Source organism: Leptopilina heterotoma, unplaced genomic scaffold, assembly GCF_015476425.1.
Source record: "Leptopilina heterotoma isolate Lh14 unplaced genomic scaffold, ASM1547642v1 Lhet_68, whole genome shotgun sequence".
Classification (NCBI taxonomy): Eukaryota; Metazoa; Arthropoda; class Insecta; order Hymenoptera; family Figitidae; genus Leptopilina; species Leptopilina heterotoma.
Genome location: NW_025111157.1, coordinates 2,012,975 through 2,025,961, shown reverse-complemented (window position 1 = coordinate 2,025,961; position 12,987 = coordinate 2,012,975). Strand labels below are relative to the sequence as shown.

The 12,987-nt window shown below is 20.2% G+C and overlaps 1 protein-coding gene across 3 annotated transcripts in view; it reads right to left on the bottom strand.

Moving 5' to 3' along the window:
• LOC122510471 (syntaxin-1A) overlaps positions 1-12,987 on the bottom strand; it is a 128,186-nt gene that overhangs the window by 27,008 nt on the left and 88,191 nt on the right. For all 3 annotated transcript variants that reach the window (XR_006302445.1, XM_043625146.1, XM_043625147.1), the window contains exons 6-9: positions 10,336-10,518; positions 7,279-7,352; positions 6,053-6,190; positions 5,277-5,387 (exon numbers count right to left, since the gene is read on the bottom strand). Coding sequence is in view for 2 of the 3 variants with exons in the window: in XM_043625146.1 (XP_043481081.1) it covers positions 5,277-5,387; positions 6,053-6,190; positions 7,279-7,352; positions 10,336-10,518 (506 nt within the window). In the remaining variant the exon portion in view is untranslated. The remainder of the gene's footprint in view (positions 1-5,276; positions 5,388-6,052; positions 6,191-7,278; positions 7,353-10,335; positions 10,519-12,987) is intronic.

Below are 12,987 nucleotides of genomic sequence, written 5' to 3'. Positions count from 1 at the left end.
AAAATTTCTTAAATAATTGAATTACTTCGAAGAATTTTATTTTTTACGAAAATAATTTAATTGTTTCGAAGATTTTTATAAAAATTTTTGCCAAAAATTGTATTCCTAGGAAGAATGCTATAATTTACGAAAATAATTGTATTGATCAATTTTATTATAATTTTTCAAATTTATAATAGCATTTTATCAAAAATTTTAAAAATAGTTAAATTCTCCAGAAAAATTTTATTATTTATGAAAATAATTGATTTTTTAAGAAAAATTTTATTAACTTAATCTTGTAAAGAATTTTGTCAAAATTTTTTTAAATAATAGAATTGTAAAAAAATTTTTATCTAAATTTTTCGAAATAATTGAATTTCTCAGAACTATTTTTTTTCAGTTCTCTGAATTCTTTCGACAGACTTCATTAAAAAATTCAAAATAATTGAATTTGTGCGAAGAAATTTATAAAAAATTGGTAAATAATTGAATTTCTGTGGAATTTTTATTAAAATTTTGTTTAAATAATTGAATTCTTTTGGAAAAATTTATTAAAATCGTAGATTTTAAAAATAATTGAAATGAGAAAATTTTTTGAAAATAATTGAAATTTTGCCAAGAATTTTATTAAATTTTTCGAAAATAATTGAATTTGTAAGATGAATTTTATTATTTATAAAGATTATTGAAATTTTGACGAGAATTCAAAAAATATTTTGAATTTAATTGAATTTTTGTGAAGAATTTTATAAGGTACTTTTGAAAATAATTGAATTTCTGCAATCATTTGTAAATTCTCCAAAATTCAATTCTTCTTTTGTATTTAGAACTAAAATTCTTCTATAAATCCATAAATTTTAATAATTAATTAAATATATTGTATATTAAAATTCGTGGAAATTTCATAATTTATGAGGAAAATAAAAAAGACAATAAAATTCAGAATTTTCTCATAAATTCTAAAAATTTAATTTTTTCCACTACTTTTAATAAAATTTTCTGAATTTTTTTCCTGATTTTCCTGATCAATTCTACTTTCCCTGACTTTTCCCTGAATTTCCCAGACCTGTGGCAACCCTGAAACAAAAAATTCTTCAGAAATATGAAAAATGTCGAAAAGAAAAAAATTTCGTATCCGCGGATAAAAATAAAAAAGAAAAGAAAAGGAAACAGTGAATCTCTCATTAATAATGTTACCTTGAAAGAAATTTCATCAACTTCTCTAATTACTTCTTTCTTTTCAGAAACAAATTGATTGAAATGATTAGACACAAGGTCATCGGACAACTGGTTCATCGCTAAACCCGATTTAAAGTCGATAGTCTGTTTTCTCCGGTCCATAAGTTCAACCTATATACCAATGGAAAGGAATCTCCTAAAGGAAAATCATGTTTGCGATGGGGAATGAAAATCTTTTCATTATAATAAGGAAACGTGCGTAATATACAAATTCAAAAATCGTATACATATATTGAAAAACCAAAAAGCCTTTTTTCATAGAATTTCATAAATATATCAAAATTTTGTAAGATGCATTCGGTGGATTGACATATAGAACGAGAGTGTTACACTCACGTACGCTCACAACTTTTAACAATATACACAAAAAAAAAAAAAAAACAAAAACGGCTCGCCATAAAAATTACGACACCAAACACACAAAAACGTCGAGTACAATATTGTAGACTTAATATACACGAGCAGTATTCAAAAATAAAAATAAAATTAAAAAAAAACCTAAAAATAATATATTTTTATTTGTAACAAAAAAAAAAAAAATTGTTTACAAATAAAAGAAGAAACCTTGTTTTTTTTTTTATAAAGAAAAAGAAAATTATTTTGTTTCTTTTTTTTATATGTACAAGAGTGTGTAGAAGTAGAGGTGAGGAATTTTTGCAAAAATTGCACATCACATAAAAAATGTACACAGAAGACAAAAACGACGTTTAAACAATTATTTAAGTTAAAATAGTTAATAGCGGTTTTGTAAAGTTAGAGCAATAGTGGACAGAGGCACAATCAGCACACCCATGTTAAGAGACGAGGCACACTGAATTTTATGGCAGTTTTTATAATGATTAGTTTTGTGGGGGTTTGATGGTGGGCAGAGAAAATTAAGAATAAATTTTAATTTACAAAAAACAAAAACAATATTAGTCAAAAAAAAAAAAAGAAAGAAAGGATTAGTAGTATGTTGACGTAAGCATCGATTCGATGGCAAAAAGCGAATCGTCTTGACGATTTTTGTAACTTGCTATGATGCAAAAAAAAAAGAGAAACCTGTTTCACAAGACAAATTCGTCAGGAATTTAAATTACAAATGCGTCCGGTTTTTGAAAAAATCGAAAAAGAAATAGTTTGAAAAGACAAAAAATCAAATTAAGCAAAAATAAAAAGGAATGCTATTTTTAACAAATGATTTTTGTCTTTCAAAAACATTCTTTTTTCTAGATTTCATCAATTTGGTCACACATTTTTAAATTCTTTTTTTTTATTTCGAGATAACAATGATGATGAGAATACAGAATGATGAAAATAAAGTTTTTTTTAAATTTTCGTAAATAAGAATTAAATAGTAATTAAATATGAAATTATGTATATTTATTAAATAACAAATGATTTATTGAATAATAAATCATTTATTAAATAAATAAATTTATTAAAGAAACTTTTGAAATTGAAAGAAAGTCAAGAGACAGCAATCAAAAAAGAGTGACTCGATTATTGATTTTCAGGGTTGCCACAAAAATTTATTTTCGCTTTTTCCTGACGTTTCCCTGATTTCTAGACAGAACTTTGATTTTTTCCCCAAAACTAGGTATTTTAATTCCGATCTAAAAATAATAATTAGATACAGAAAAAAATGTATAAAAAAAATTTATTTTTAAGTATCTTTAATTGTAAAATTATTCGGAACATTAAACAACTTTATTTTTTTAAATAAATATTTATTATTTTTCCATATGAATTAAGAGATTTTAATAAATTTCCTTTGAAATTCAATAATTCATAAGAATTACTACAGTAATTTATCAAAAATTAATTTCAAAATTTCAATTCAATCATTTTCTAGAATTTTCAATTAAAATTTCATCACACTAATTCAATTATTTTTAACACAATTTTTTGAGAAATTTCCTTGAGATGAAAAAATTTAAAGAAGAAAAAATTTCTATATGTAGAATCGAAAAAAAAATAATTTTCAGAATTTCTTATCACTTTTGTTTTAATTTTTTTAATTAATTTATTTAAAATTTTTTTTTAATTTTTAATTTAAAATTAAAAATTTAAATCAAAATTTTTATTTACTCAAAATCAGAGAATAAGTTTTGTGATAATATTATTGCAAAAAAAAATCTAGAAATTAATTTTTCTTACACAATTTTGCGTTAAAAGGTAACATTTTTTCCTATTTTAAAAAATAACATTTTCTTATTTAAAAAAATAACATTTTTCTTATTTTAAAAAATTAAAAATTTTTTATAATTTTTAATATTAATTTTTGCCACTTTATATAATTTTGAATCTAAAAAAATTGAATTTTTACATAAAATTTTATTGAAATTTGTGAAAATAATTTAATTTGTCTGGAGAATTCTATGGAAATTTTGTGAGTAATTGAAAAATTGAATTCTTTTGAAGAATTCAATTATAGATGCTTAATTGAGAATAATTGGATTCTTATATAGAATTATAAAAAATAATTGAAATCTTACGAGAAATTTTATTAAAATTATATTGAAAATTAGAAAATAATTGAATTTGTGCGAAAAATTTTGTTGTAAGTATGAAAATAATTGAATTTCTTACCAATTTAATTAAAATTGTAATGAAAACAATTCAATAGAATTTTATAATTTTCTTTCTAAATAAGTGAATTCTTTCGAGAAATTTTATTAAAATTGTATTGAAATTTGAAAATAACTGAACCTCGTGCTAAGAATTTTATTAAAATTTTTGAAAATAATTTAACTGTTTTGATGAATTTTAAGAAAATTTTATAAAAATAATTAAATTCTTTTGAGAAACTCAATTAAAACTGTATTGAGAATAATTGAATTTTAATTCTTATGAAGAATTTTATAAAAAAAATTTTTTTTAAATAATTGAATTGTTTAGAGCAATTTTATAAAAATTTTTGAAAATAATTGAATTTCTGCGAAGAATTTTATTTATTTTTTTGAAAATAATTGAATTCTTGTAAATTTTTTCGACGAATTTAATTAAAATTGTATTGAAAATAATTTCAAATCTTATATTAAATTTAGTAAAAATTTATTAAAAATAATTTTGAATTCCTCCGAGAAATTTTATTAAAATTGTATTGAAATTAAAAAATATCTGAATCTCGTGCTAAGAATTTTATTTTTTTTTGAAATAATTGAATTATTTTTTAGAATTTTATGGAAATTTTATGAAAATAATTAAATTCTTTTGAGGAACTCAATTAAAACTGTATTGAGAATAATTGAATTTTAATTCTTATGAAGAATTTTATAAAAATAATTGAACTGTCGCGAGCAATTTTATTAAAAAATTTTAAAAATAATTGAATTGTTTCGATCAATTTTATTAAAATTTTTGAAAATAATTGAATTTTAGTGAATATTTTTAATTAAAATATAAAAATAATAATAATAATTCTTGAAAATAATTGAATTCTTGCACACTTTTTTCGACGAATTTAATGAAAATTCTACTGAAAACAATGCGCCAGAATTTTATAAATATTTATGAAAAATAATTGAATTCTTACAAGAAATTTTATTAAAATTTGTAAATAACTGATTCTCGTGATCAGAATTTTATTTTTTTTTTCAAAATAATTGAATTGTTTTGAAGAATTTGATTTAAAATTGAATTTTTTTTAAATTTTGATTCAATTCCAAATTCGTAAAGTTCAATTATAGAAAATAGAAATGAATTAAAAATTAAATTAAATCTTTTCAATATTTTGAAACGACAATAACAATATTTTGAAAAGACATAAAAATTCTGAATTTTCTCACAAATTCCAGAAGTTTTTTTTTCCAGTAGTTTTTGGCAAAATTCCCCGACTTTTCCAATGATCAATTTTACTTCTCCTGATTTTTTCCTGAATTCCCTGACTTCCCCCGACTTGTGGCAACCCTGATTTTGGAAATTAGAATAAAAAAAGTAATTCCGACTTTGTAGTTGAAGTCATACTTCGAAATTTTCAATATGAGGAGAGAAAGAGAGAAGGGGGGGCTAAAGAAAAAGTGATGAATTAAATGTGAACAAATACAAGAGTTATTAGTTCCTGAATGACTCACCCGTCGGGCTTTGCTTTGATACTTGAGTGCTTTTTTGGTGTCCTGTGTGGCCGTTTGAACGTAATCCACTGCGTGTTCCACGTGATATTCTATGCGATCTATCATCTCACCCTGAAAATACATGACATGAATTATTTACGTGATTTTCTCCACTCTTTTTTTCTCTTTACATTCAAGACACCGATTTAAAATCTTATCGAAGCTCTCCTCTCCGAATTCGGATTTTTTTTTATTTCTATCAATTCGTAGCGATCCAAAAGCGAAAAAACCAAAAAATACGCTTTAATAAAAAGAAGAAAAATAAATAATGAAAAGAAGAAAAATAAATATAAAGAAGAAAAATAAATAAAAAGGAGAAAAATAAATAAAAATAAGAAAAATAAATCAAAAAGAAGAAAAATAAATAAAAATAACAAAAATAAATCAAAAGAATAAAAATAAATAAAAAAGTACAAAAATAAATCAAAAGAATAGAAATAAATGAAAAAGTACAAAAATAAATAAAAAGAACAAAAATAAATGAAAAGAACAAAAATAAATAAAAAGAACAAAAAATAAATAAAAAAAAACGAAAATAAAGAAAGCAAAAATTAAATTGAAAAAAATTTAATAAGAAGAAAAATAAATAAATAAACAGGACAAAAATAAATTTGTTGTATTTATTTAAATAAATAAATAGAAAAAAATAAAGAAACAAAAATAATTATTAATTAAAAAACAAGAAAAAGTAAATAATAAATCCGTTGATGAAAAAAGAAAAATTATTTAATATTCACCTGACTTTCGACGAGCATTGCCATGTCCATGAACATGTCGTGAAGTTCCCTGATGGAATTTTCTAATTTAATGATGTCAGCGTGACGCGCCTCAATATCTGCAAGGGTTTGTTTCGCTTGTTGCGTTTCCATAATAATCTGTAATAAATACATTATTATCATTCAAAATCGAGACCAAAATAGATTTCATTAATTCGAGAAAATATCCTTCTATTCTCACTCAGCCATCGAATTACCCAGTTAATTATATTTAATCCGATGGTGAGCTCGAAAAACACACACACACACACATTCTATTTCTTTTATAATCCCACAATTAAGTTCAATTACATAAAATAGAATGAACCCGATTCTCCAAGAAACGATAAAAAAAAATTAATCAATTTCAAAACAATAATTGACACTACAACTTTCAATACAAACATTTTGAAAATTTTTTCTCGACAAAAATAATAAAATGTTGTTTAAAATTTCTTTTTTACTGATCGAATTATGCAAAATCTTTTTTTAATTTTTTATAGATACAAAAATGAAAAAACATTTAATAATAAAATGTTTTGTTAAAAATTTCTTTTTTACTGATCGCATTATGCAAAAATTTTTTTTATAGATACAAAAATAAATGAAAATTTAAATAGAAAATTATTTGATACTCTGTAAATATTTAATTAATAATATTCTAGTAATCGGTTATTTTAACCAAATAAATTTTCTTTTCGGTGCATTTACACGAAAAAATAATTATTAAATTAAGTGAATTGTAATGAAAATTCTTTCGAAACAATTTCTATTTATAATAAATATTTGTTTATTTTATTCATTTTATTCATTTTATTTGAAATTTATTTAAAAATAAGAATAAAATCACTCGATCGTCTTAGTTAAAATAAAAAAAAGAAAAAAAAAATATAAGAGTTGAATTTTAATTTCTATTTATTTAATTTAATGAATTTTTAATATTCATTTCAACTCTAAATAAACTAGTGATTAGAGATATTCAAACCATTAGTGATTAATGAAAGTGCTCACTAAATAAAATTTAATTAATTTCCTTAATAATAATAGTAAATAATTTGAGGAAAAAAAAATTAATTAATTCAAATTCATATTTTCGACCTCTTTTTTTCTCCTTTGTCTTTTGGTTCTTTATTTCGATTTAAATGACGAAAAAAAGAAGAAGATCCTGAAGATAAGAGAAATCGTTTCTCTTATCATTAACAACTCACCCCTTGCGTGAACACAGCTGGATTTCCTTGTTCCAGCATTTCCTCGAGTTCTTCATTAGTGGTCGTCCTACCCGCTGAAAATTCAACGAAATTAATTAATATCTACGCTTCTTTCCAAATCCCATTATTATCATTACAGAAATAGAGTAATTTTTCGAAAATCATTAAAAAAGAGACTTTCTTTTACTAAGAAATTAAAATTCTAGTCATTTCATTAAGAATTCTTTTAATTATAATAAGAAAAAAACAAGAAGAGAACAAAGAAAATAAAAAAAAAAATAAAAATAAGAAAAATAAATCTTCTTAAAGTTTTTAACGTTTAAATGAACAAAATTTGTTTCTGAAACATTTTTCAAAATTAAATTATTATTTTCTATTATTTACTATCTATTATTTGCAATTCCTCCAAAATTCAATTATTTTCTGGAATTTTTAACTAAAATTCTTCTCTAAATCAATAATTTTTAATAGTATTCTTTAAAATCCACAATTTTAATAATTAAATAATTAATAATTAAAAATATATTTAAAAATTTAGTTACTTTCAAAAGAGTTGTAATTAAAAATTATTCAAAAAATTAAGTTTTTTAAAATTTATAATTAAAGTCATTAAAAATTCAAATTTTCTTTAATTTCAAACTGAAACCTTTTCAAAATTCAATTATTTCTAAAAATTGCAAGTTTTTGTAATTTCTCCAAAATTCAATTATTTTCTGGAATTTTTAACTAAAAATTCTTCTTTAAATCAATTATTTTTAATAATTGAATAATTATTCAATTATTAAAAATAATTAAATAATTAAAAATATATTAAAAATAATTAAATTTTTTCAAAGAATTTTACTATATTTATAAAAATAATTGAATTTTTACAAATATTTTACTATTTTAAAAAAATAATTCAATTGTTTAATGAAATTTTTTTCTACATTTTGTTGAAAATAATTGAAATTTTGCAAAAAAAAAAAATTTACTATTTAATTAATAACATTAATTGAATTCCTTCGAAGTTTTTAATTTGAAACATTTTCAAAATTCAATTATTTTAAAGATTTTGTAACGAAAATTCTTCTTTAAAATCAATTATTTTTAATTTTTCAATAATATTCTTTTAAATAAATTATTTTTAATAATTGAATAATTAAGAATTAAAAATATATTAAAAGTTCAATTAATTTCAAAAGAGTTGTACCTAATTAAAATTATTAAAAAAAAATTGAGTTTTTAAAAATTTCTAATTAAATTCATCAAAAATTCAAATTTTCTTAAATTTCAATTGGTAACTCTTTCAAAATTTCATTATTTCTAAAAATTGTTACTATTTGTAACTTCTCCAAAATTAAATTATTTTCTAAAATTTTTAACTAAAATTCTTTCAATAAATCAATTATTTTTAATAATTTTTACGTCAAAGGTCCTGAAAAATTTTGAAAAAATTCACGTTATAAAGTAATTTTTGAAAATAATTGAAATTTTACTTAGAATTTTATTAAAATTTTTGAAAATAATTGATTTTCAGGGAATAATTTTATTATTCATAAAGAAAATTGAAATTTTCACGAGAATTAAAGAAAAAATGTTGAACACAATTAAATTTTTTTCCAAGATATTTTATTATTTTTGTAAATAATTGAATTCCTTTAAAAGTTTTATTATTTTATGAAAATAATGAAATGTTTTCGTGGAATTTTATAAAAAAATTTTTGAAATACTTGAATTCTTTTGGAAAATCAATTTTGAAAATAATTGACTTTTGAAGAAGAATTTTATTATTTATAAAGATAATTGGAAATTTTATCGAGAAAGTAAACAAATTTTTGAACATAATTGAATTTTTGCGAAGAATTTTACTACTTTTGAAAAAAATTGAATTTCTGCAATAAAAAAAAAATTCTCCAAAATTCTATTTTTTAGTTTTCTTAAACTAAAATTCTTCTATAAATCCATTATTTTTAATAATTAATTAAATATATTATATATATTAAAAAATGTAACTAATTTCATAAGAATTTGAATTATTAAAATTTTTCAAAAATCTAATTTCTTTAAAAATTTCTAATTAAATTTACGGAAAATTGAAATCTTCCGAAATTTGAAATTGAAACCTTTTGAAGTTCTTCTATTTATAAAATTAATCAATATCTACACTTTTTTCAAAATTCTATTATTATCATTAGAGAAATAGACTAATTTTTCGAAAATCATTAAATAGATGGTCAAAATTAGTAAGAAATTAAAATTTTAGTTATTTCATTAAGAATTCTGTTAATTAATATAAAAACAAGAAGAGAAGAAAAAAATAAAAATACGAAAAATAAATCTTTCTAAAGTTTTGAACGAAATTTTTTCAAACCAACGAAATTTGTTTCTGAAATATTTTTCCAAATTACTGATACAAAAAAAAGAAGAATAATTAAAATTCGTACAATTATTTAGTTAAAAATCCTATTGTTAATGTAAAAAATAATTTTCTTTTATTAAAAAAAAAAATTAAAATTAAAAGAAGTAAAAAAACATGGTCGCTTATTTGAACGTTCGAAACTTTAAAAACATTTTTTTTTCTTTTAATTCAAAAATTTGTCCAAAAGAGGACAAATTAAAAATTAATTGAAGAAACGAATCAAAGTAATTTTAATACAAATAGTAGAGAAAATGAAAAAAATAAAGAAAATGAAGAAAATGAAGAAAATAAAGAAAATAATAAATGGAAAAATAATTTACAAAGTAAAAGAGAGAAAATAAAATAAGAGTAAAAAAGAGAGAAAAAAATAAAAAATGAAAAATAAAAATGATAAATTAATTAATAATAGAGATAAAAAAATAAGTGAAAAATAAATTTTCAGAATAAAAAATGATGGAAAAGAGGAAAATATGAATGCGAATGAAATTTAAATATTGAGAAGAAGAGAAAGAGAGAAAGAGAAAAATTGAAGGAACATGCATCTGAAAATGAAAGCCCCTTGGAGTAAGACATCTTTTGTGACTAAAGTGAATCCTTTTGGTGGTAACTGACAAATTGCCACTTGCGTAAAATTGGGGGTGAATCAAGTCGCTTACTAATTTCAAGTTGTCGTTGTATTCTCCCCTTACACCGCTCCCTATAATCAGTCTGCGTCCGATTGTACTCTGTCATCACCTCGACGAATTTCCTAGACAACGTCGAGTGTTGTGTCTTGCGTATCCTAAGATCTGCCGACGATTTGTTCGTGTGCTCCTCTTGCTCGATGTTTTGCTCTATTACTAAAAACGGAAAAAAAACAATTATTAGTCAATTGTTTCAGAAAAAAAAAAATTCTTCTTCCTTCAGAAATAAAAAATATCTTTACTATTTATTATGATCTATTTATTTCTATTTATTATGAAAATTAATTTGACTAAAATACTTGTCCATTATCCTGTCTATTATCAAATAAAAAACAAAAAACAAAAAATACTTGTATCAAATAATTTTTATTTCTATCAATTATGTATTTGCTTCAAAGAAATTTTGCTTCAAAAAAATTTTGCTTTAAAAAATTTTAAATACAATAAATAAATTGGTCCAAATTCAACTTTTAAATATACAATTTGATTTAAATAAAAATTATTTGATTCCAGTAAATATTTATTTGATAAATAGTAATTGATTATTGAATTGAATTTTTTTTTCCAGTGCAGCAAATTTACTAGGAACTTAATTATGTAATTGAAGAATAAAATAATCAGACCTCGGATCGACTTTAAAGAGCAAAAAAAAAAAAAAAAAAAAATTCTAAAAACTGTAATTTTTAGTACGAATTAGAATTTTTGGAGTAATTGAAAACAGGAAAAATAATTGAATTTTAAAGAATTAGAATTAAGAAAATTCTAAGAATTCAAATATTCAAAAATTAAATAATTTTGTTGAATAAATATTTAAATGATTCTTATTTGTTTTTCCACGAGAAAAAAATAATTTTTAATTTTTCAATTTAAAACTTTCTAAAATTAAATAATTTCGAAAAATTAAAAATATTTCAAAATTCAATTATTTTCTACAATTTTTAACTGAACTTCAACTCAAAATCAATTATTTTTAATAATTTTCTGAAAAAGTTTCTGAGAATTCAATTATTTTCAAAATTTAAGCATTTAAAATTCTTCAAAAGTTGATTTTCGAAAATTGTAATAAAATACTTGAAAAAAATCAATTATTTTCAATTATTTTTAATAATTTTCTGAAAGAGATCTTCGAGAATTCAATTATATTCCGAATTTGCGCAATTAAAATACTTCAAAAATTGATTTTCGAAAATTGTAATAAAATACTTGAAAAAATCAATTATTTTCAATTATTTTTAATAATTTTCTGAAAAAGTTTCTGAGAATTCAATTATTTTCAAAATTTCAAAATTTTAAATTCATCAAAAGTTGATTTTCAAAAATTGTAATAAAATACTTGAAAAAAAATCAATTATTTTCTAAAATAATTCTTCGAGAATTCAATTATTTTCAAAATTTGCGCAATTAAAATACTTCAAAAGTTGATTTTCAAAAATTGTACCTAATAAAATTCTTGAAAAAAATCAATTATTTTCAATTATTTTTAATAATTTTCGAGAATTAAATTATTTTCAAAATTTGGGCAATTAAAATTCATTAAAAGTTGATTTTCAAAAATTGTAATGAAATTCTTGAAAAAAATCAATTATTTTCAATTAAATTTTACAAAATTTCAATAATTAAAAATCTAGTTGATTGTATATTTCGAAAAATTAATTAGAAAAATTATTCGAAAATAATTTTCGAAAAATTTGTCTCAAGTCATTTTTCGTACTGTGAAAATTGAAAAAATTTGCAATTTATAACAAAAATTTTGGTATTTTGTTGCAATATTTAAAAGAGAAAAGATTTTGAGAATTCAAATTTTATGCATTTAAAATTCTTAAAAAGTTGATTTTCAAAAATTGTAATAAAATTCTTGAAAAAAAAAAATCAATTATTTTTAATTAAATTTTACAAAATTTCAATTATTAAAAATCTAGTTGATTGTATATTTCGAAAATTTAATTAGAAAAATTATGCGAAAATAATTTTTGAAAAATTGAAAAATTTGTAATTTATACGAAAAATTTGATATTTTTTATATTTGAAAGAAATGTTTCTGAGAATTCAATTATTATTTTTAAAAAGTTGATTTTCAAAAATTGTAATAAAACACTTGAAAAAAACAATTATTTTGAATTAAATTTTACAAAATTGCAATTATTCAAAAATCTTTTTAATTGTATATTTTGGAAATTTAATTATAAAGATTATTGAAAAATAATTTTTGAAAGTTTTGTTTATATTTTTCACTGAAAAAGTCTCAATTTTTGAAAATAGGTCGAAAAAATTTGCTTTTTTCGAAAATAGTTGAAAATAAGTCGAAAAAAATTATTGCTTTTTTTCGAAAGTAGTTAAAAGAAGACGAAAAAATTGCTTTTTTTTTTTAAAATAATTGAAAAAAGTCGAAAAAATTGCTTTTTTTCGAAAATAGTTGAAAAAAGTTGAAAAAATTGCTTTTTTCGAAAATAGTTGAAAAAAGTAGAAAAATTGCTTTTTTTCTAAAATAGTTGAAAGAAGACGAAAAAATTGCTGTTTTTCGAAAATAGTTGAAAAAAGTAGAAAAAATTGCTTTTTTCGAAAATATAGTTGAAAAAAGTCCAAAAATGTGTATCCGAGGTCTGAATAAATTCAAGATAAAAATAA